Consider the following 20,606-nt stretch of genomic DNA (forward strand, 5'->3'; position numbering starts at 1 on the left):
CTTATCACCCTGCTGTCCCTGAGGTCTCCAGTCCAGTTCGCCTCTTTGATCATTTCATGTTCATTCTCTTTTCCTCGTTCCAACAGACTCACGTAAGGGAATTCTATGTATAATAGAGGCATCGTTTCAGAGGGGTGGGGAACATGCGGACAGTTCAATCAATGCTGATAGGACAATGGCTCTCCATTAGGGGAAAGAAAGTAAAGTTAGATCTTCTATTTCTCACCATATACAAAAATAAATTCCAGGTAGATTAAAAAGTTAAATAGAAAAAGCATTAGAGGGATCCCTGGGTGGCGCAGCGGTTTGGCGCCTGCCTTTGGCCCAGGGCACGATCCTGAAGACCCAGGATCGAATCCCACGTCAGGCTCCCGGTGCATGGAGCCTGCTTCTCCCTCTGCCTGTGTCTCTGCCTCTCTCTCTCTGTGTGACTATCATAAATAAATAAAAATTAAAAAAAAAAAAAAAGCATTAGAGGAAAATATATGATAGTTTTCTAATAGCGGTGGGATATGGGAGGCCTTTTTCAGTGAGATGCAAAGCCTAGAAGCTGCAAAGGAAATGCCTGATCCGTTTAAATGTCCCATAGGAATCTTAAGATTTAACACTGAGGTCGTCACCACCTCAGACCTACGCCACCTCCGATTTGCTTTACCTCCGCGAGTGGGGACTAAGATCCCAGCCTCGGCCCCACACTCTCATCTGCCCCCGTTAAGGTTGCTCGTTCTCTTCCCTTAAAATCTCTGGCCTCTGTCCACCTCTCCATGCCGCCGACATCCCCACCTGCATCTCCACCACCACTGGCCTGGACCGTGGTACAGTCTGCTAATGGGTGCCTGTGCCTTCAGGGTTAACCCCTCCAAGGCTTGATGATAATTCTGAAACACAGATGTGGTCCTGTCTTCCTCCTCCTCGGCTCTGTTAGTGTTTCCCCGTCGGTCCCCGAATAATCAACTCTGAAGCTCCTTAGCTTAGCATGCAGTCTGCTGGGTGTCTTTTTTTTTTTTTTTTTTTTTTTTTTTTAATTTATGATAGTCACAGAGAGAGAGAGAGGCAGAGACACAGGCAGAGGGAGAAGCAGGCTCCATGCACCGGGAGCCCGATGTGGGATTCGATCCCGGGTCTCCAGGATCGCGCCCTGGGCCAAAGGCAGGCGCCAAACCGCTGCGCCACCCAGGGATCCCTGCTGGGTGTCTTTTGGCCAGTCGCTGCTGACCTGGCCAGCTTCCTCTCACCACTCCCCTGCCTCTTCCTCACCCCCCACCCACCTGCTAGACTTGCAGGTTTGGGGCCCTCCCCCCCCCCCCCCCAGCAGTGTGCCTATGCTGTTCACTATGCCAGGACCACCGGCCCACCTGAAGCCCAGTTTGCTGGCCAGCCCCCTCCCACACACCCTCAGACATCTGCCTGGCTTTGTCCTCTGGGGAACCCTTTCCTAATTCTCGGGGCCTTTTCTGCGCCCCTTCTTCCCGTAGCACTGCTCACACCCCACCACTTACAGGTCTGCCTCTGAGCTCCTTGAGGGCAGGGAGCAACGGAGTCTGTGCGGCCAGGCCTGTGTCCCAGCACAGCCCTTGTGCACCCAGCACACAGAGGTGTCAGTGCGTGTATGCTGAATGAGCAAGTGCACAAATAAATGCTTCTCCAGGAGCTCCCTTGGGCCCCTTTCCTCCTGAGGGTGAAAAAGAGCAGGGCCTGGCACCCTCGCCCAGGCCCTGCTCACCTGCCCTCTACTGTTCAATTCCCAGACAAGTGCAGCTAACTGGAGCCGGTCAGCCTCAGGCCGCTGCCCTGTCGGCCCTGTCGCAGCCCTCACTGGCTGCCCTACGTGGTCTGAGCCACCCTTCCACTGGCAGCTTTGCCAAGCAGGTATTTGGCCCCTTGGGCCCAGCCAACAAGCTCATCCTTTGTCAGGTGCTAGCCTCACTCACCTCTCTGAGGAGTTTAAACGGCTGCACATCTCCCATTATGGCCTTGGCAATATAAAAATATTTCCGACATTAAGAATACTAATGCCCGGGATCCCTGGGTGGTGCAGCGGTTTGGCTCCTGCTTTTGGCCCAGGGCGCGATCCTGGAGACCCGGGATCGAGTCCCACGTCGGGCTCCCGGTGCATGGAGCCTGCTTTTCCCTCTGCCTGTGTCTCTGCTTCTCTGTCTCTCTCTCTGATGACACTCATGAATAAATAAAATCTTAAAAAAAAAAAAAAAAAGAATACTAATGCCCCAAACACAAGAGGGTCATTTTGTCACAAGCTGATAACGCTGCAGGAACATAAAACCAGGTTAGTCTTCTAGAACTTGGAGGTAAGGAAGATCTACTTTGGGGGCCTCCTCCCCTGTGGGCATAAGGCTGTGTGCCTCCCACCCCTTACCTAATTCTACACCATAACGGCTTCAGGTTGACCTCATTAGCTCAGTGAGAGGTGCAGGGGGGCGGGGAAGGTAATGGGGGTTACTGCTGAGCCATGTGGCCCCAGTGCTTCACACAGAGGACTCTCCCAGAGGCCATGTTGTCACCAGCCTCATCCTGCTGCTGCTCGCTCGCTCTCTGAACTTCTGGCCTGTTAAAAGGCCCAGATTTTTCTCTTCGCTTCTGCCCCATTTCCTCATTTTCTAGCTGCACCATTAACTTTTTAAACTGATCAGTAGGTTGCACTGACTCATGAGGTTTCAAGGGCTGGATAAAGAGCCTAGGCTAGAAGCCCGTAACTGCCATACTACTGACTTGGTGAACTGAAACTAGTGTGTTCCCCAGTCTGGGTCGGTCTCTTTCTCTCTCTCTCTCTCTCTCTCTCTCTCTCTCCCTTTCCCTCTCTCCCTCTCCCCCTCGCTCTCCCTCTCCCCTCCCCCCCACCTCTCTGTCTTGTAGTGGACCAGTTACAACAAGTTAGACTCCAGAAACCTCAGTAAATGGGATCAGTAGTCAGTGTGAGTTCGTGGAATGAATGATGGTTTCATCAAGTGTGCTGGCCTGTCATCTGTGCCTTAGGTTATACAGTATATACCTTCTACCGTTGGGTCATCCAAGAAACTAGCATCCTTGCCTCCCCTCCAAGAAAAGGAAGTATTCTAAGCCTAAAGCACGGACAAAGACGGGGGTGGGGGTCACCTGCACAGTGCTCACAGTTAACACGGGTGGTGTCCCTTGCCACCCCTAGTGGAGGAACCTGAAGAAAAAGGAACTTAAGCATTTGCCACAAGTACACAGCCAGTGGGCAAAGTTAAGACTAGAAACAGATCTATCCTTGTCATTTTCAGAAAACAGTGGTTCCTGGAGATTGGAACACAGGGATCGGGGGTAGAAAATGGCAGAGATGAGACCAGAGACAGCAGGCACCCCTTTGTACAGGCCTTTGGCTCTAAGTCCTTTTAAAAAGAGGATAGCCTTGAACCTGGGGGCAGCAGGAGCCATTGAAAGGATTGAGACAAGGATGTGATCAGATTTGTAAGATCACTTGGGCTACGAGAGAATGGATTAGAGGGAGAAGAAAGAGGGTAGGTTGTGTAAGAGCAAGAGTGATGGGGTCTTCGCTGGGGTGGGGGGGCTGCCCGAAGGAAGGGAAGTAGATGATGAATAAGATGAAATCCACAGTTGATACTTGACATTTGGGAAGGGAGAGGGCGAAGTGTCAAGCCCAGTTTCTCAGGCTTCTTTGGGAGCACTTGAGGTGCTGTTCACCGAGATGGGGGAACACTGGGTAGTGAAGACGTGGGGAAGGAAATTGGCGCATTGCTGCATGTTTTGAGTTTGTCTGGAAATCTAGAGAGAGCTGTTCCGGAGCCAGGGGAGGCGCAGGCAGGAGACGGCGATGTTCAGGGCGATGTTGGGGGCTTGCCGAAGCGCCGGTGCCAAGCGCCCAGGGGTCAAGGACAGCCGGGCCAGGCACAGGTGGGAGGTCAGCGCTCGCCCACTGGATGGCTGGAGGCCTGGGGGAGGGGCCGGGCACACTCGCTTGGGCCGGGGGAGGTAGATTGAGCGATTTGTCCGGCAATGAGGGAGGAGCCAGATGAAGTCAATAGAAAACTAATTTTCTTTTCTGCTGGAAGAAATGAGGTGTGTGGCCGCTGGGTAATTGCAGATAACGAGGGGACTTATTCTTAATATGCACAGCGGCCGTGGTCCCCAGAGTACAGGAGACAGGAAGGATTGGAGGTGCCCTGGCAAGGCCAGACTTCTCTGGGAAGAAAATCACCCTGTCGTAGCCCTGGAGACGGTGCCATCACCACCCGCGGACCCTCCTAAACCCACCTGCTCCCGGACCCTTCCCGCCCCATGGCCAACCCGCCCTCCTGCACTGCCCTCCTGCCCCCTTCCCCTTCCCGTCAGCTGCCTCCTCCCTTCCCCCGCCCTCCACCCTCTACCCCTACAGCACAGGCACACGCACTAAGGGAGACAAATGACGGGGCCTCAGCTGAGCGGGGCGCGTGTCCGGCCCATAAACCACGGGGATGGGTCACGTCTGGAGTTGCCATGGTCGCCACCACCCTCCCATCCGTCTTCCCACTGTCCTGCCGCAGACCAGCCCTCGTGGCTTCCTGAGTCCCTGGAGGAAGGTGTCCCCACGTCTGGGTCCTGCGTCCACTTCTCCGAGCCCACATCCCCCTCGGGTACATTCACGTTGAGGCCTGCGAGCCAGGACCCTGCGTGACAGGGCTCGCAGTCGTGTCTGGCTAAGGCCGCGGGACCTGGGCTGACCGGGACTCCCGCCACCACAGCCCTTTCCTAGCCCCGTTGGGCCCCGTTTCCTAGTCTGAGCTTCTGGCGGGGTCAGGCTGGAGGGCTCAGTGGAGGGGGTTAGGCCTTGACAGATGCGGAGGCCTCCTGACCCCACCTTGACCTTGCCACTGCCCGCACCTGATTAGGACATGGAAGTATAATGCTTCTGCAGTCGCAGCATCGATCCCAGGAGGGCTGGCAGCCGGGGGGCCTGGTTGCGGCCCAGGAGCATCTGCGGGGGGCGGGAGGCGGTGGGAGGAGACCCGGCCGTGCTCTGGGCAGCGGAACAGAAGACCCCTGGGCGCTTGGCCCATTTCTGCCCTTGGCCGCCTGTAGGGGGACAAGTGTTGGGCAGCTGCACCTCCTGCTGGTGGCATCGGAACAGGTCCTAGCCCGTGTCTGTGATACTGAAAGCCCAGGGTACTGTACTGCCCCTGCAGCTGCCGGGGTTCCAGGAGTTGGCGCGTGGACTTTCTCACAGGGACCAGTGCTGGAAAGACCGCGGGGACGGGGACAGGGACAGGGTCGGCAGGAACAGACATAAGATAGAGCTGGAGACAGGACTGACGCCTGACTAGCACCAGCTTTGAACGCAGCGGGGTGGAGAAGCAGGGCGCAGCCGGGGCACACAGGCCCGCCTAGGAGCACTGCGGGCCAGGGTATGGGGACCGCGAACCCTCGCCGCTCTGGGGTGCGCAGGAGCAGGTGCCCAGGACCCAGCCCGGAAGTGCCAAGGCTTGTGCCTCATTACCAGCGATTATGGCCCGGGCCCCATCTCTCACACGCACGCAAGTGCCGGCAAAGTCACCCTGGCCGTGGGCGTGATGAATGGCCGCACAGTAATGAAATGGAGACATCAAGGCGGGTGGCGGGAAGACGGAGTGTGGCGGACGGGCCGTCCCCACGCGGCGGCAACAAGAAGGATCGCCCAGCGGCCGGGGGCCGTCAAGGGAGAAATTACACATTTACTCTGCCTTTTTCTTACTGCGACGGTGCCCATACATCACCGCTGGGGCCGGGGCGGGACATGCCGGCCAATTTCCAGCATGAATTATGGGACTGAGCAGCACGGAGACACTTCCTGCCGGCCTAGCAGGAAGCCTAACCTGAGGCTGGAGACGCTGCCACCAAGGGACAGGACCCCTGGCTAAGAGCCTGTGGCTCCAGAATCTGAGCCTGCTCCCCTCCCCCACCCACGTTAAGAGCACCCATGGGCACAGAGGGGCAGGATCTGGGACCCATCTAAATGTCTTCTTTCTCTTCTTAGATGACTGCAAGAACATTGCCAACATCATGAAGACACTTGCATATCAAGGCTTCATCTTCAAGCAGACATCAAAGCCATTCTGATTGGCCGAGGACGGGATGGGGCAGGACAGGGTAGCTGCTTGGCCCAGCCCAGAACCCTCCTTTCCCTCACCAGAGGGGAAAAGGGAGAGTGGCACAGCTCTACATCCAGAGTGTCCCCCAGCCTGCCCTGTGGGCTTATGCCCTGGGTAAGGGCTTGGCCACTCGGCCCCTCTGGAGCAGACACTTTGTGCCCCCCTGCCCCAACCCCTCAACCTCAGCCCAGTATTAGCCCCTCCCATTGTGGGCCTGGGCTAGGGGAACCCAGGCACTCACCGCCTCTTCCCTGGTACACAGGCTTCTGCTGGGGCCACCAAGCCCCCCTGTGCCCCCTCCCATCTGTAGTGCATGGTGTGTGGTGCCCCCAGGGCTCCAGGACAGATCAGGCCCCACCTTGTGTCTACCCCCATCCCCGCTGTGAACGTGCCACTGAATAAAGTCGGGGAAACAAGGCTCTGGGTATGTGTGGACTGGGGGGCTGCTCTGTGCTGAAGGCCACCGGTGTGGCCGGCAGCCACTGGAGCACCTGGGAGACCCTCCCCAAGTGAGCACAGCACCATGGGGACTGAGCATAAGGCAACATTCAAAGTTGCTGGTATCTGAGGCCACTACTGTGTGTGAACCATCTTGAGTGCAGAACCAAGTACAGGTGTTCGGGCAAAGCTGGCAGTGGCAAGAGGGCTGCTAAGGGCCTCTGCACAGGCAAGTTCCAATGCCACCCCTGTGCAGTGGGTGTGGCGACCAGCTCCTGCCCACCCTCCCAGCCAGGGGCATCACAAGGGGTGGGAAGGAAGAGGAAGCAGCCCAGTCCGACTCAGCAGTTCTATTTACACAGCAGCACCCACACCCCGTGTGGCCTCTTATGGCTTCTTGGCTTTCTTCACAGAAGAGGAGCTGGAGGCCGATTCCCGTCGCTTCCTCTGAGAAGACACAAAAGGTGCTGGGGTCAGTGGCCCCCAAAGCTCGATTCGGGCTTGGTGCATGCGTTTCACACTCAGGGCAGGTGATACCCACTGGCCACCCACTCCTACCCTCCATCTCAGGACCCATCAGAGTGACCACTCCCAGTGTGGGCACTAGAGGGAGCGGCGGGGCCCGTACACACTGGGGCGCTTGCTCTTCCGCTGAGCCAGTCCGTGCTCCCCCCACCCAGCCAGGCTCTTACCGAATTGGGTGTGAGGGGTGCGCCCACCACATCAATGATGGTATCCTTGGTGGGGTCAGGGCCGAGACCGGGTTCAGGTACTGCTGGCTCAGCAGAGGCTGGGGCCGGGCCCGATGCCGGTGTGGCAGGGCCCCCCAGCACGCCTGCCCTCGCCAGGGCCTCATGCCTGTGCCGCAGCATCTGCAGCTCGTACTCGCAGTTGGCGCAGGCCTGCTTGAGCTCGTAGAGCAGCACTAGGTCACTCCGCAGCTCGTTGAACATGTGCACCAGCTCCTCCGTGGGTGTCGGGCTCAGCTCTGTGGGTGGTGGGTGGAAGGTGTTGGCAGAGCCAGGGGGTGTGAGGAGGCCAGCCACAGGACGTACCCACTCCTGCCCAGCCCCCACTCACCCACACCAAGCTCCAGCAGCATCTGCTCCAGGGCCTTGATCTTCTTCTGTCCTACAGAGCTTGGCAGCTTCATCTGCAATGACCCAGGCTGCTAAGCCCTCTCCCGGGCAAGTGGTTAAGAATGAGGGGGACCAAAGGCAAGGGGGAGCAGAAGAGAAGTGAACCCCTGGAGGCAGCTCTATATCCAAAAAGGAAATAGCCAGCAGGTGGAACAAAGCAAGAGCTTGAGAGCTTTGACTTCAGCCTGGCCACATCCCGAGACCTCCCCACATGCAGCACATGGCACAACCTCTCGTGGTGCTCCAGCGCCATCCCCACATGCAGCACATGGCACAACCTCTCGTGGTGCTCCAGCGCCACCCCTGCAGCATGCAGGCTGCGGGGAGCCCGGGGCCCGGCACGACCACGGAGGGGCACATACCCGCTGGCTCCGCAGGGTGACGCCTGCAGACTTGAAGTCCGGAAACTTGATGCCTGCAGTCTCCGGAACAGCCTGGGGGAGAATAGGTTATGGAGACCAAGGTGCGGCAGGGACAGAGCCCAGGGTTAGTCCCACACACCCTTCTAACGCTGGGTGCTCTCGGAGCCCTCCACCCTGAGCTGGGCTGACTGCGCTTCCGCACCGGCTTCTCGGCCTCCTTCTTCTGGGGTAGCTTCTTCTTGGGGGCTTTGCGTTCCGTGCGCCGCTGCTCCGCAGTGGTGTCTGCAGCCGTTATCAGCTTCTGCAGGTCCTGGCTGCGCTTCTCCCGCTCCTTCTTCCGGGCCTCGATCTTCCGCAGCTCCTGCAGCAGATACTCCTCCTCCGCCACCTGGGAACGCAAGATGCAGAGGTGAGGGCAGACGGGAGGGAGTGCAGGTGGCGGGGAGGGGCGGGGGTGCGGGGCCACTGGGCTGTGAGGGACTCCAGGAGGAAAGGAACCACGGGGGAGGTGGGGGAAAGGGTGCAGGACGGAGGCACCCAGGCCACGAGGCAGAGGCGGCGAGGCCTGGGGCTGACCTGCTCCGGGGTCCGGTTGTAGAGCCGCTCCAGCTGTTCCTTCCGCCGCCGCTCATGCCCCGCATCAAACACTGGGATCTTGAGGTCTGTGCCTGGCACGGCCCGCACGTTGGCAAGCTTGGCACAGATGTGGTAGTACCGCTCCTTCAGGTCCTCCACGGAACGCTTCTGAGGATGGGGATGCGGTCGGGAGGGAGGATGAACAGCCAGGGCCCCTGGAAGGGGTGGCGGGAAGGCGGGGCCTGCCAGGCCCAGGGCTGGGCACACAGGCAGATGCCTGACGCCCGCTCACCTTGAACTGCTGGTGGTCGTACCGGTCATGGATGACCACGAAACGTAAGTCAAAGCGGCGGCTGAGGTCAAAGAGATGGTCGGTCTCTGCCTTAGTCCAAGCGTCGTCGTGAAGGTACAGCTGGTACTCCTGCTCTGAGTACACGGGAACCTGCACAGTCTGCTGGCACAGCGGGGGGCACGCCATATCAGGTCGTGTCCAGGCCACCCCAGCCCTGGGGACCACAGCCCCTCCTGTTTACCGCCCGTCCCTAGGCTGGACCAAAGCGAAGCCTGCCCTGGCAGCCTGGGAATGATGTTTCCACGTGACGAAACCCACGGCTCGCCTAGACACCTCTGGCTTGGGCCCAGGAGCTACTTCACCATGCCTTCTGCTGCGGAGCCTCAGTACCAGGATGTGTGCTCCTGTCCCCACGGCTAAGGTGAGGGGCTCACATGTAAGTGCTCCTGTGGAGTCCAAAGGTTAACTCTGGAGTAGAGCAGATGCCTAAATACTGGAGAAAGGCCCAGGATCCCCTAGTGCGTGGGACACTTGTCTGAAGCACTCCTGCCACCCAGTGGTCACAATGAGACTTGCAGCTCTTCTCTACAGAAGAGGGGCCTGAATCCTACTCCCAGCACATGCTGCCCCGCACCCGGCACCTGCACCCGGCACCTGCACCCAGCACACCGCACATGTCCCTGCTTCCCCGCGGCCACGCTCCAACTCCCAGGTCTTCATCAGGGACAAAACGCAGCACCAGCAGCAGGGCCCATAGTCAGGAGTCCAGGCCTCCAGGAAGGAGTCGATGTCAGGCTGGACGAGGGAAGCCCCTTTTCTCTCTCCAAGACCACACTGGCTCTGAACCTGCTCTCAAGACCCTATTGCCAGCTGCCTCTTGGACTTCTCCCAGAGGTCCCACATACACCTCAAACTTTGTATGTTCAGATGATGGATGTGAACCAGACTTACTGTGGTGATCATTTTGCAATATACACAAATACCAATCATGATGTGCACCCGAAGCTAACAATATTGTGTGTTGATTATACCTCAACAGAAATATATGCATGTGTTTGGTACTGGACTCATCACCCTCCCTCGAACCTCTAGCTCTTCCAGTTCAGTTCTCATGTCACCATTAGCCAACACAGGTGCCCAAGCAGAGGCCTGGGAAGCATCTTTAACTCCCCCTCCCCTTCCAAAAGCTGTGGCTTTACCTCCAGAATCTCTATCTCCACCTGCCACATCACAGTCCAGAACAGCACCACCTGCCTGCATCAGAGAAACAGCCTCTCCACTGGCCTCTCTGCCTCCATTTGATCCTCCTCCAAGCAATTCTCCAACTGCAGCCAAGATGTGATCTCTCGGACCACTGTTACCTAAAGGACAGCCTGCAGACCAGTGCTGCTCCCAAACTGGTACCACTGGTCCGTGTATGTTCAGAGTAGACGATTAGAAACCTTTATGACAATTTCACAGAAATCACATGCTACTGAATTGAATATGAAGAAATATAGGGGACGCCTGCGTGACTCAGGTCGTGATCTCAGTGATCTTAGGCTCGAGGATCAAGCCCTGTGTCGGGGCGGCGGGGAGGGGTCTCTGCTCAGTGAGGAGTCGGCTTTTTCCTCTCCCACTACCCCCCACAGGCTTCTGCTCACTCTCTCTCAAATAAATAAATAAAATCTTAAAAAAAAAAACACACACACACGGACTTATATTTAGTTTTTTCTTTTAATCTTACTATCTTTATCAGTCTGATGGATTGGAAATATTCTTTTAAAGTCCTTCATCATAGATAATTTCAGAAGCATTATTCTAGAATAAATATCATGTCACCCAACCATCTCTTACTAAAAGTCTCACAAGTTCTCCACTGCACTAAAAGTGCCTTCTAGATATTCACAAACTCCTCAAGAGCAAGGGTTGTCTGGTTCATTGCCTATCTTCAGGGTTCAGCACAGGGCCAGGCACACTAGTATCAATATTTACAGAATCAACCAATGAACACATGGGTGCATGACCTGGCCTCTCTCTGCAGCCACTGTCCCTTGTGCATCTGAAGTAAATGACTAGCAGTGTCGGGAACACAGTAGGCTCTCCCCCTCAGCCTCTGTTGTTCTTGCCTAACATGTGTTCCCACTTCCATATTCTTTCTTCTACATAGACAACTTCTCATCCTTTTGCTCTCTTTCAGGCAGTAGCTCCTCTAGGAAGTCTCTGGTTTCCCAGGCTTGGTTAAGTATCCCTCCTATGCATTCTAATCCAATTAAAAGAAAAAAAAAAAACTAAAAAACTCAGAACTATGTAGCCAGTCCTGCTCTCTCGAGGAGCTCACAGTCAGGTGAGGAAGATATCCCTTCATTCAACAAATATTTATCCTGGGCCTGCCAGACCTATGCTGGGAACACAGTGCTGAATAAGACAGACAGTGGCCTTACCTTCTCAGAGTTCACAGTCCAGCTTGAAAATATAATTTAGTCCAGAGTGGCAAGTCTGATGACAAAACTGTAATGAGTGACACCTGATCCAGCCTGGGGACAAGGCTTAGTCCCAGAGCAGGTGACAGGAGACACTAAAGTTACTTTGAAAGAGGAGAGTGAAATGATCATGATTCTCTTTTTATAAAGACCACCCTGGCAGCAGTAAGGACAGATGGGGTGAAACCAGAGCCTGGGAAGCCAGCTGGAAGGCTGTGGAAATAATCCAAGTGAGAAGTGAAAAAGCCTGAACTAAAAGTACCAGTGGAAGGGAGAGAACAGGGCACACACATAACTTTGGGTTAAAACCACAAGACTTGGCACCTGGATGAGGGGTGAAGGAAGATGCCATCACAAGTGACTCCTGGGGTCCCAAGCTGAAGCAAGAGTGGCTGGGGAGCCATAGACTGAGAGTGGGGCCCCAGGAGCAAGCAGTACTGGAGGAACAATCATGAGTTCACCTTACTCCATTCTCCACCTGTAGTCACCATGATCTTTCTAAGACTCAAATCAGATCCGACCCTACTCTACTTAAACATCGGTCGGTAGCTCTCCAAAGATATTAGGGCAGAGCCCAGATTCCCGAGCCTGGCTGCCAAGCCCTGCCTGACCCGGCCCTGCTGACCTCTCAGGCCTCACCTTCCACCAAGTCCTACCCTGGGCTCTAGGCTTCATCAACAGGGAAATGCCGGCAGCCTGCCATTCACGTGACTGCTTTTCTCCTTATGCCTTTGCTCCTGCTGGCCCCTCTGCCTGAAAAAGTCACCACACTCCTTAACATCACCTGGTGACATCCTTTAGGGCTCAACTCCAGCTCTAACTGCTCCAGAAGCTTCCATGACCTTCAGGTCCTCCCCAAACAGCATGTATCCCACCAAACTATAATTGCCTGTGCCTCTCCCTACTCCCTCCCCCACAATATCGAGAGTTTTTTGTGGGCCAATATTGTTTCTGATGCATTTTTGTGTCCTCAGTGCTGACTTGGCATGAAGCAGCATTTACCAGATACAAAATGAACATTCTGGGGATCCCTGGGTGGCTCAGCGGTTTGGCGCCTGCCTTCGGCCCAGGGTGTGATCCTGGAGTCCCGGGATCGAGTCCCGCATTGGGCTCCCTGCATGGAGCCTGCTTCTCCCTCTGCCTTTGTCTCTGCTTTTCTCTCTCTCTCTCTCTCTCTCTCTGTGTGTGTGTGTGTGCGCGTCTGTCACGAACAAATAAATAAAATCTTTTAAAAAAATTCTTTGGTCTTTTCCTCAAATTGTGTCATCCAACCTTCCCTCCCATTAACTCAACATCTCACCTCTTGGTTGTCTTTTCTCAATCCTACACCTCCAGCCTCTCCCTCCACTGGACCTGAGGGGGTCTGAGGATGGTGGTGAGATGGAGGAAAACCAGGTCTCCCTGAGCAGATGAATGATGAGTCACACCCAGATGTGCTCAGTCCAAGAAGCCCGTGAGCCATCCAGGCAGAGCTGTCAAGGGACAACTGGCTACACTGGCCTGAGGGACTTGAAATCCTGGGATCAGGCCCCTACTGTTTTCAGCCTCCAAGTCTAGGCTGCTCCAGGCTGCAGGGACTGTGACACCATATTGTATACTGGCTTGAACAGCCTAGGAAATCCTAGCCTAGCCCGGCTCTGCCTCTCACTGGCTGGGGTAGTGTGGATAAGGCCCTGTAAGGCCCTGCTTTATGTGGGCCTCAATCACCTAGACCAGAGATGATTCAATTTGGACTAGGATGCCAGCACAGGGAATGAAGAACAAAGGCAGACGTGATTTATTATGGAAACAGAATCAGGAGGACTCAATGACCACACATATCGCAGAGATTTAGTTCAGGTGCCACCTTCTCAAAGAGGCCCACCATGACCACTTTATCTAAATTAGGCCTCCCCTAAGCCTACAAGTTCACTCTCAACTCATTTCATATTCCATTCATATCTGGCTTCATTCTACTGATGGCTCTTATCTGAAAGAATCCAATTTATTTGCTCCCGTGTTTGTTATCTATCTTTCCCTACCTCCTCTGTCCTGTTGTTGACTGAAATAATTGGGAGACTATAGGAGAAGTCAAGGATGATTCCCAAGTTTCGGGTCTGGGCAGCTGGATAACCAGTGGTGACATTCACTGATAAGAGTAAGGAAGAAGGGCAGTCCCGGTGGCGCAGCAGTTTAGCGCCGCCTGCAGCCCAGGGGGTGATCCTGGAGACTGGGGATCGAGTCCCACATCAGGCTCCCTGCATGGAGCCTGCTTCTCCCTCTGCCTGTGTCTCTGCCTCTCTCTCTCTCTCTCTCTCTCTCTGTGTTTCTCATGAATGAATGAATGAATGAATGAATGAATAAATAAATAAATCTTTAAAAAAAAAAGTGAAAAAGAAAGGGAATGGATGAGTTCTGCTCAAGGATACCCACTTGATCTGAAGTACCTGCGGGGCCTTCAGAGAGAGACATTAAGTAAATGACTGTTATCACTCTGGCCTAGAGATATTAGGTGGGGTCCCTGGCATACAGGGGGCAACTGAAGCCACAGAGAAAATGAGACACGCTAGGGAGAAAGTGCAGAGAGACCAGGACACAGCTCCGAGGAACCAAACAGCAACATTTGAAGGGCCAAGAAAAGCCACCAAAAACCAGACCAGGTCCAGGGAAGGACAGGATCCCACAGGCAGAAGAGACCCACAAAGTCTCACTTGGCAGGCAGTTGTCATGTGGACGGAGCCGGTAGCCGTGATTGAGACACAGACTGAGTGCGCCTCTGGAGCCAACCCCAGGAGGCTGAGAGCTCACAGGAGGCGCTCAGAGGGGGTGAGCAACGTTGGCCCACGTCTGAATGGCGGTGGCTCACCTTATTGAACCTGGCGAAGGGGTAGTCCTTTCCCTCCTCAGCTGCCCGTCGCCAGTGGAAGAACATAGCTCCATCCTTGCGGGCTGGGTTGGTGAATGGCATCCACTTCCAGGGCCGCACCTTCTTAGAGCCCAGCTTGGCCTTCACCGTGCGGTAGCCTTGACCAGTGTCACTGGGTAGCAGCGGGGGTGCATCCCTGGCAGCAAGGTTCGGAGAGATGAGAGCTTAGAGTCGGAGGTGTGTAGGGAACCTTTGGGCCCAGGCTGAGCCACCCTAGAGGAAGTCGCATCCTGGAGTGGGAAGCCTGGGCTCCTCCTGCACCCTGCTAAGCAAATGGGAGGCTTGGCCGGGGAGGGCCGGCAGGGAGAGAACTAGCAGAGAAAACCAGGAGACGGGGGCACGCCGGGGGAGGGGGGACCAGGCCCAGGGCTGTGGGGTTCCAATACTTGCTTCTTGTCGGAGTAGAGCAGCGCGTAGACCTCCCGGTGCATGCCCTCGGGCCTCTTGAAGGTCAGTGTCTCGGAGGACTTCTTGGACTTTTTCTGAGAAGGGAAGCCACAGGATAGGAAGCACAGCCTGGACCCCTCCTTCCCTGAAATTCTCTAGCTAGGCTAGAGCTCAGTCCCCGCCACAGGCAAGGCGGGCTATGAAAGCGCGCCCGGGGGCACTCCTCCGACCCGTCCGACTAGGAGATCCGTTTCCACCGCCTCTCGGCAGGTGGCAGCGACTTGGGGCCACCACCCCCCGACCCCACAAGCGTCTCTGCTGCTCCGCTCATCGCTGACGGGGTCGCGCCGGTTCCCACGCGTGCCCCACACCTCGCCGAGGCAGCACACGGTCTCCGTCCCCTGACGTCACCGCTCTGCCCCCCGCCCCCCTCCCAGGACCCAAGGCTCCCGGCCGCCCCGCCACCTTGTCCGGGTTGATAATGTCCTTCTTGCTGATGGTCCCGGAGGCTGCGTCCCCCTCTGGGCCCCCGAGTTCCAGGATGTCCCGCACATCCGCGCCGGTGGCCATCGCGCCGGAGAGCAGGGGGAGCGCCCCGAGGTCAGGGGTCAGCGCCTGGGGAGGGAGCAGGCTCGGGTGAGGGGGGCGGAGCCACTGCAGCCCCCCGGGAGCGGGGAGAGGCGGGCCGCCGGCGGGAGGGCAGCGGGCGCGGGGCGGGGCTCCGCCGGGGTCTCCCTCGCGGCCCGGCCCGCCGCCCAGGCCCAGAGCCTCCGCACCCGGATCCCCCGACGGCCGCCGCCGCCGCTCGCCTCTCCCCGCAGACCCGCGGACAGAAACTTCCGGCCGTGCGCCCTCGAAACTCCGCCGGCAGGAGCACTTCCGGTGTGCGCTGCGCGGAAATGGGGCCGGCTGGCAGCCTCGCGGGGAAGCCGCACCCTGCGGGGCCCCGGCTCGCGGCCTCGGCTCCCGGGCCCCCGGGCCCCCGGGCCCCCGGCGCCCCCGGCGTCCCTGCCTCGCCGTAGCTCCGCCGCGCCCTGCGCCGCAGGAACAGCGCTCGGTGACCTTGCAAGTCGCCTGATTCCTCCGCACCCGTCTCGCTTGCGAAACGGAAATCGTGCTGGCACCTGCTTAAATGAGGCACCGACAGTCCACGCAACACATCAGCAAGTAGCCTGGCACGTTTAAAAAAAAAAATTTTTTTTTATTAAATGAATCAGTGGTGTTAATCGCCCCTGTCCCTGAAATGCTAAGCGTGTACCAGGCCCGGCGCTGAGCGCCCGAGACGAAGAGACCAGCGGGCCAGGGCGGGCATCCCGGCGGCGGCGGCCTGCACTGCAGCCAAGCAGGGGGCAGGGAGGAAGTCTCTTTGATTTTTTTTTTTTTTAAGATTTTATTTATTTAACAGAGCGCACAAGCAGGGGGAGCACCAGGCAGAGGGAGAGGGAGAAGCAGACTCCCGCTGAGCAGAGAGCACGCTGTGGGGCTCATCCCAGGCCCCCGGGGTCACCGTAGGAGGCCACCAACCGAGCCACCCAGGCGCCCCAACAAGTCTCTTTTCAAGGGGCACCTGGGTGGCTCAGGGATTGAGCGTCTGCCTTTGGCTTAGGGCGTGATCCCAGGGTCCCGGGGTCGAGTCCCCCATGGGGATCCCTGCATGGAGCCTGCTTCTCCCTCTGCCTGTGTCTCTGCCTCTCTCTCTCTGTCTCTCATGAATAAATAAAATCTTGAAGAAAAAGAAGAACAACTCTTTTAAGGGAAGAAACTAATCTCCCTGGAGAGAGAGATGTCTAGAACAGGACCGCCTGAGGAGGGCAGGAGGAAAGAGAAAGGCGCTCAGACTTCAGCCTCAGCATCCCCGCCTGCAAACATGGAAGAAGGCTTCCTAAGGCATTGGGGAGACCACACCCCAGGCCGGCCTGCCAAGGAACCAAGCAGGGACGGGAGGGCACACAGCCTCTGCAAGTTAACTCTCCGTGTGCAGCCTCTTCTGGCTTGGAGGAGACAGGGACACAGCAGCTGCAGCTGCAAGCCCAGCTACACCCCACAACTTTGGAGAACTGGGCCTGGAGGTAGAAACCTTGCCTTCTTCCAGAGACCTGATTCCTGGGTGAAACCTGTGGGCTCTAGACAGTTCCTAGGCAAAGCCAGTGTCTTGCTACAGAAATTGCCCACAGGAGAAGAGAATGGTCCTTGCAGCCAGAAGTGGACAGAGCAATGGGAAAGAGTCCTGCACCTCTGCCTCAAACACTTGACTCTACTTGTAGTTAGTTGTGTAATTATTTGTTTAATATATATCTCCCCAAAAAAGAGTTTGTTTTGAAATTTATTGGGGGTGTTTGTTTTTGTTTTTGTTTTTTTAATTTTTATTTATTTATGATAGTCACAGAGAGAGAGAGAGAGAGAGGCAGAGACATAGGCCGAGGGAGAAGCAGGCTCCGTGCACCGGGAGCCCGATGTGGGACTCGATCCCGGGTCTCCAGGATCGCGCCCTGGGCCAAAGGCAGGCACCAAACTGCTGCGCCACCCAGGGATCCCTGTTTTTGTTTTTTTGAGAGAGAGAAAGCACATGAGTGAGGGTGTAGTGGGGGAGCAGAGGGAGAGAGCAAGAGAGAATTTTCAGCAGGCTTCATGCCCAGTGCAGAGCCCGATGCCAGCTCCATCTCACAACCCTGAGATCACGACCTGAGCTGAAATCAAGAGTCCAATGCTTAGCTGACTGAGCCACCCAGGTGCCCTACCCCTGATAGATTTATTTCCATGAGAATCATGGTATGTAAATATATGTGTGTATCAGGCATTGTTCTAGGCTCTGGGGATGCAGTGGGTGAATGAAATACAAATGTCCCTGGGTGGGGCTTATATCTAGTGGGAGAAGAGAAACACTGAGCATATAAACAATAAAACAATGTACATTTTGATGGTGACGAGAGCTACGAAAAAAATAAAATAGGGTAATAGGATAGGGGACTACTTTAGTAGTGCGGTCAGGGAAACCTTCCCCGAAATCTGAGCTGAGGTTTAACTGCTGCAAGCAGCCGCACAGCATACCTGGAGAAGGAATGTTTCAGGCAGGAAGAATAACAAGTAGCTGATGGCATTGGGAAGGTCCCCGGATGACAGGTCCAGAGCTTCTCATCCCCTGGGGAAGCTGAGTCCAAGGATTGGGAGACGGGGACAAGAGAAGGATGCCTCTCTCTTGACCCTCAGAGGAGCCACTGCCCACACTTCCTCAACCAGACTACAGGTGGCAACAGGTTCCACCGTCAATCCAGAGAGGGGCTTGCTCCGCTGTACTCACCCAGCCAATCCTCTGTGGGATCACAGCATCACTTCTGGAGAGGCTCTCGCACTACAGTGACCTAGTGAGTGAGGAGCCAGGGGGAGGGACTTCAGGTGGGGACACTCTGGGGCTGCAACTTCTTTTTTTTTTAATTTCATGAGAGACACAGAGGAGAGACAGAAGCAAAGACACAGGCTGAGGGAGAAGCAGGCTCCATGCAGGGAGCCTGATGCGGGACTCGATCCCAGGACCCCGGGATCATGGCCTGAGCTGAAGGCAGACCTCAACCACTGAGCCACCCAGGTGTCCCCAGAGCCAACTTTAAAGGAAGTTTTACTTAACCCTAAGAACAGCAGGAAGCCACTGCTTGGGAGCAGGCTGGCTGGCCTGCCAGTGGGGAGGGCAGAGCTGGAGGCAGGAGAACCAGGGGGGAGGCAGTGGAATCGGGAACCCATTGGATGGGGATAGAGGAAGCAGAATTTCAAAGGGACCTGGTAGCCCATCCCTCCTCACCTGGGCCTAGAAATAGTAGACCAGAGCTCCTGAGTGCCTGGCCTGGCTCCCTCCTCCCTTTCCTCTTCTTCCTCTCCCACCTCCACCCAGGCTCCTCCCCCAGACTGTGCACTCCTTAGCCATGGCAGTGGGTCTCCTCGTCCCCAGCAGGTGAGTGTGTGCTTTATTTGCACGGGCTCCTTAGAAAGTGTGAAAAAGGGGAGGCACTGTGTGTGTGTGGTGTGATCAAGATCCAGAGCATCTCAATCTGACCTGGTCTTGCTCAGCTTAATTATAAGGAACATTTTCCAACTAACGAGGACCAATTTCACATTTTTTTAAATGGGCAAAGAGCGTGATTAGGAAAGTCACAGAAAAAGTGCTACAATTACTGTAGAGGTAAATATGCAGCATCACTGGTATTCAAAGAAATGAAAAATTGAAAACTATAATGAGAGACCAGGTTTTGCCTTATCAGGTAGGTAAAAACCTAAATCATAATTGTGATACCTATTCTTGATGAGAGTACTACGGAAATAGCCACCCGCCTACCCTGTTGATGAGAATGGAAATTGGCCTGGTTTTGGTCATTAGTTCACTCAACAAATTGCTTAGCACTAAGCATAAGCGACTTAGACGTGCAGCACTCGGGGCGCCTGGCTGGCTGTCAGCGGAGCGCGCGACTCATGATCTCAGGGTCCTAAGTTCAAGCCCCATGTTGAGTGTAGAGATTATGTGAATAAAGTTTTAAAAAAGAAGCAGCAGCAGCACATGGCACTCTATGCCAGGCCCTGTGCTAGCCCTGAGCATACAGCAGAAAAGACAAACGTGATCGCTGCCTTCAGCTGGTACTTTTAAGAGCTGTGCACTTTATCCTATGAGAATTATTCCTTAATAAGAAGAAACAAGTCAGGGCACTGAGTGGCTCAGTCAGTTGAGTGTCTGACTCTTGATTTTGGCTCAGGTCATGGTGTCAGGGTCGTGGGTTCAGAGCCCCTTGTGGGGAATCTGCATGCAGCGGGGAGTCTGCTTGAGATTCTCTCTCTTTTTCTCCTCTGCCCCTCCCTCTGTGTCTCTCAATCTGTCTCTCAAATAAATAAAATCGAAGAAGAAGGAGAAGAGGAGGAGGAGGAGGAAGAAGAAGAGGAAGAGGAGGAGGAAGAAGAAGAAGAAACAAGTAGGGGCACCTGGGGTGGCTTAGTCGGTTAAGCATCTGACTTCAGTTCGGTCATGATCCCAGGTACCTGCTGAGCAGGGAGCCTGCTTCTCCCTCTCCCTCTCCAAGGCACCCAGACTTCCAGGAAGATCCTTTGGGGGAAAGGCCCATCGGGAGCTGGGGATCAGGATGTCTGGGGCAAGAAGCTGGGACAAGGGCTTTGACGAGGACCGTGTGGGCCCCCATCAGTTTTGTGATCAAGAAAGATGACCTCTTCCAGGAATGACTGAAGGACGCAGCCCGCGCCAGCACCCAGCAGTCAGAGCGGACTGAGGCCTTCTTGCAGGGCTCTCTGGGCAGCCCCCAACCCCCAGCACTGAGTCTTCAGTTGTTCAGCCCAGTGGGTCCCTCCTCCTGCATCTGCCACAAAGGAAAACATTGCTGTTGGTCCCCTCACCTCCAGGGTCTCTGGGGAGCTCTCTCCCCTTGCCATTTCAACTCTTCTGGAATTCTCTCCCTTGCATGCATCTCTCTTCTCCTTCCCCTGCCAGTGTCCTATCAACAGTTATCAGCTTTCCAGAGTGGATTCCTGACTCCTTCTCTCACCCCACCCTCACCTCTGGACTGTTTTATATAATTTGGCTCCTTCTTTATTGATTTTATTTTATTTTATTTTTTTAGCAGAGTGGACTTCCCAGCTGCCAGAACTGTGATAAAATAAGTTTCTGGAGATCCCTGGGTGGCGCAGCGGTTTAGCGCCTGCCTTTGGCCCAGGGCACGATCCTGGAGACCCGCGATCGAGTCCCACGTCAGGCTCCTGGTGCATGGAGCCTGCTTCTCCTTCTGCCTATGTCTCTGCCTCTCTCTCTCTCTCTCTGTGACTATCATAAATTAAAAAAAAAATTAAAAAAAATAAAATAAAATAAGTTTCTATTGCTTAAGCCACCCAGCCTGTAATAGTTCTGTTAGAACAGCTCAAACCGAAACATTTTTCTTTTAAATACATGTTTGTATTT

General features: G+C 55.4%; 2 protein-coding genes across 16 annotated transcripts in view; one reads left to right on the top strand and one right to left on the bottom strand.

Annotated features, from left to right (window-relative positions):
• The window catches only part of ERI3 (ERI1 exoribonuclease family member 3), a 127,659-nt gene extending 121,141 nt beyond the window's left edge, over nt 1-6,518 (top strand). For all 14 annotated transcript variants that reach the window (XR_013350443.1, XR_013350442.1, XR_013350441.1 and 11 more), the window contains one exon: nt 5,987-6,518. Coding sequence is in view for 11 of the 14 variants with exons in the window: in XM_077845299.1 (XP_077701425.1) it covers nt 5,987-6,069 (83 nt within the window). In the remaining 3 variants the exon portion in view is untranslated. The remainder of the gene's footprint in view (nt 1-5,986) is intronic.
• A 356-nt stretch (nt 6,519-6,874) lies between these two features.
• Nucleotides 6,875-20,606, bottom strand: part of DMAP1 (DNA methyltransferase 1 associated protein 1) — a 47,028-nt gene continuing 33,296 nt past the window's right edge. The window contains exons 1-11 of one of the 2 annotated variants that reach the window (XM_077845275.1): nt 15,439-15,572; nt 15,128-15,277; nt 14,666-14,757; nt 14,216-14,411; nt 8,909-9,067; nt 8,617-8,784; nt 8,243-8,428; nt 8,041-8,112; nt 7,620-7,692; nt 7,232-7,527; nt 6,875-6,986 (exon numbers count right to left, since the gene is read on the bottom strand). In XM_077845275.1, coding sequence (XP_077701401.1) covers nt 6,927-6,986; nt 7,232-7,527; nt 7,620-7,692; nt 8,041-8,112; nt 8,243-8,428; nt 8,617-8,784; nt 8,909-9,067; nt 14,216-14,411; nt 14,666-14,757; nt 15,128-15,232 — 1,407 coding nt within the window. In that variant the 5' untranslated portion in view covers nt 15,233-15,277; nt 15,439-15,572 and the 3' untranslated portion in view covers nt 6,875-6,926. Of the gene's footprint in view, nt 6,987-7,231; nt 7,528-7,619; nt 7,693-7,782; nt 7,909-7,956; nt 8,113-8,242; nt 8,429-8,616; nt 8,785-8,908; nt 9,068-14,215; nt 14,412-14,665; nt 14,758-15,127; nt 15,278-15,438; nt 15,573-20,606 lie in introns of those variants that run through there. The other variant, XM_077845276.1, reaches the window with a different exon arrangement.

This window comes from Canis aureus, chromosome 13 (assembly GCF_053574225.1).
Source record: "Canis aureus isolate CA01 chromosome 13, VMU_Caureus_v.1.0, whole genome shotgun sequence".
NCBI lineage: Eukaryota > Metazoa > Chordata > Mammalia > Carnivora > Canidae > Canis > Canis aureus.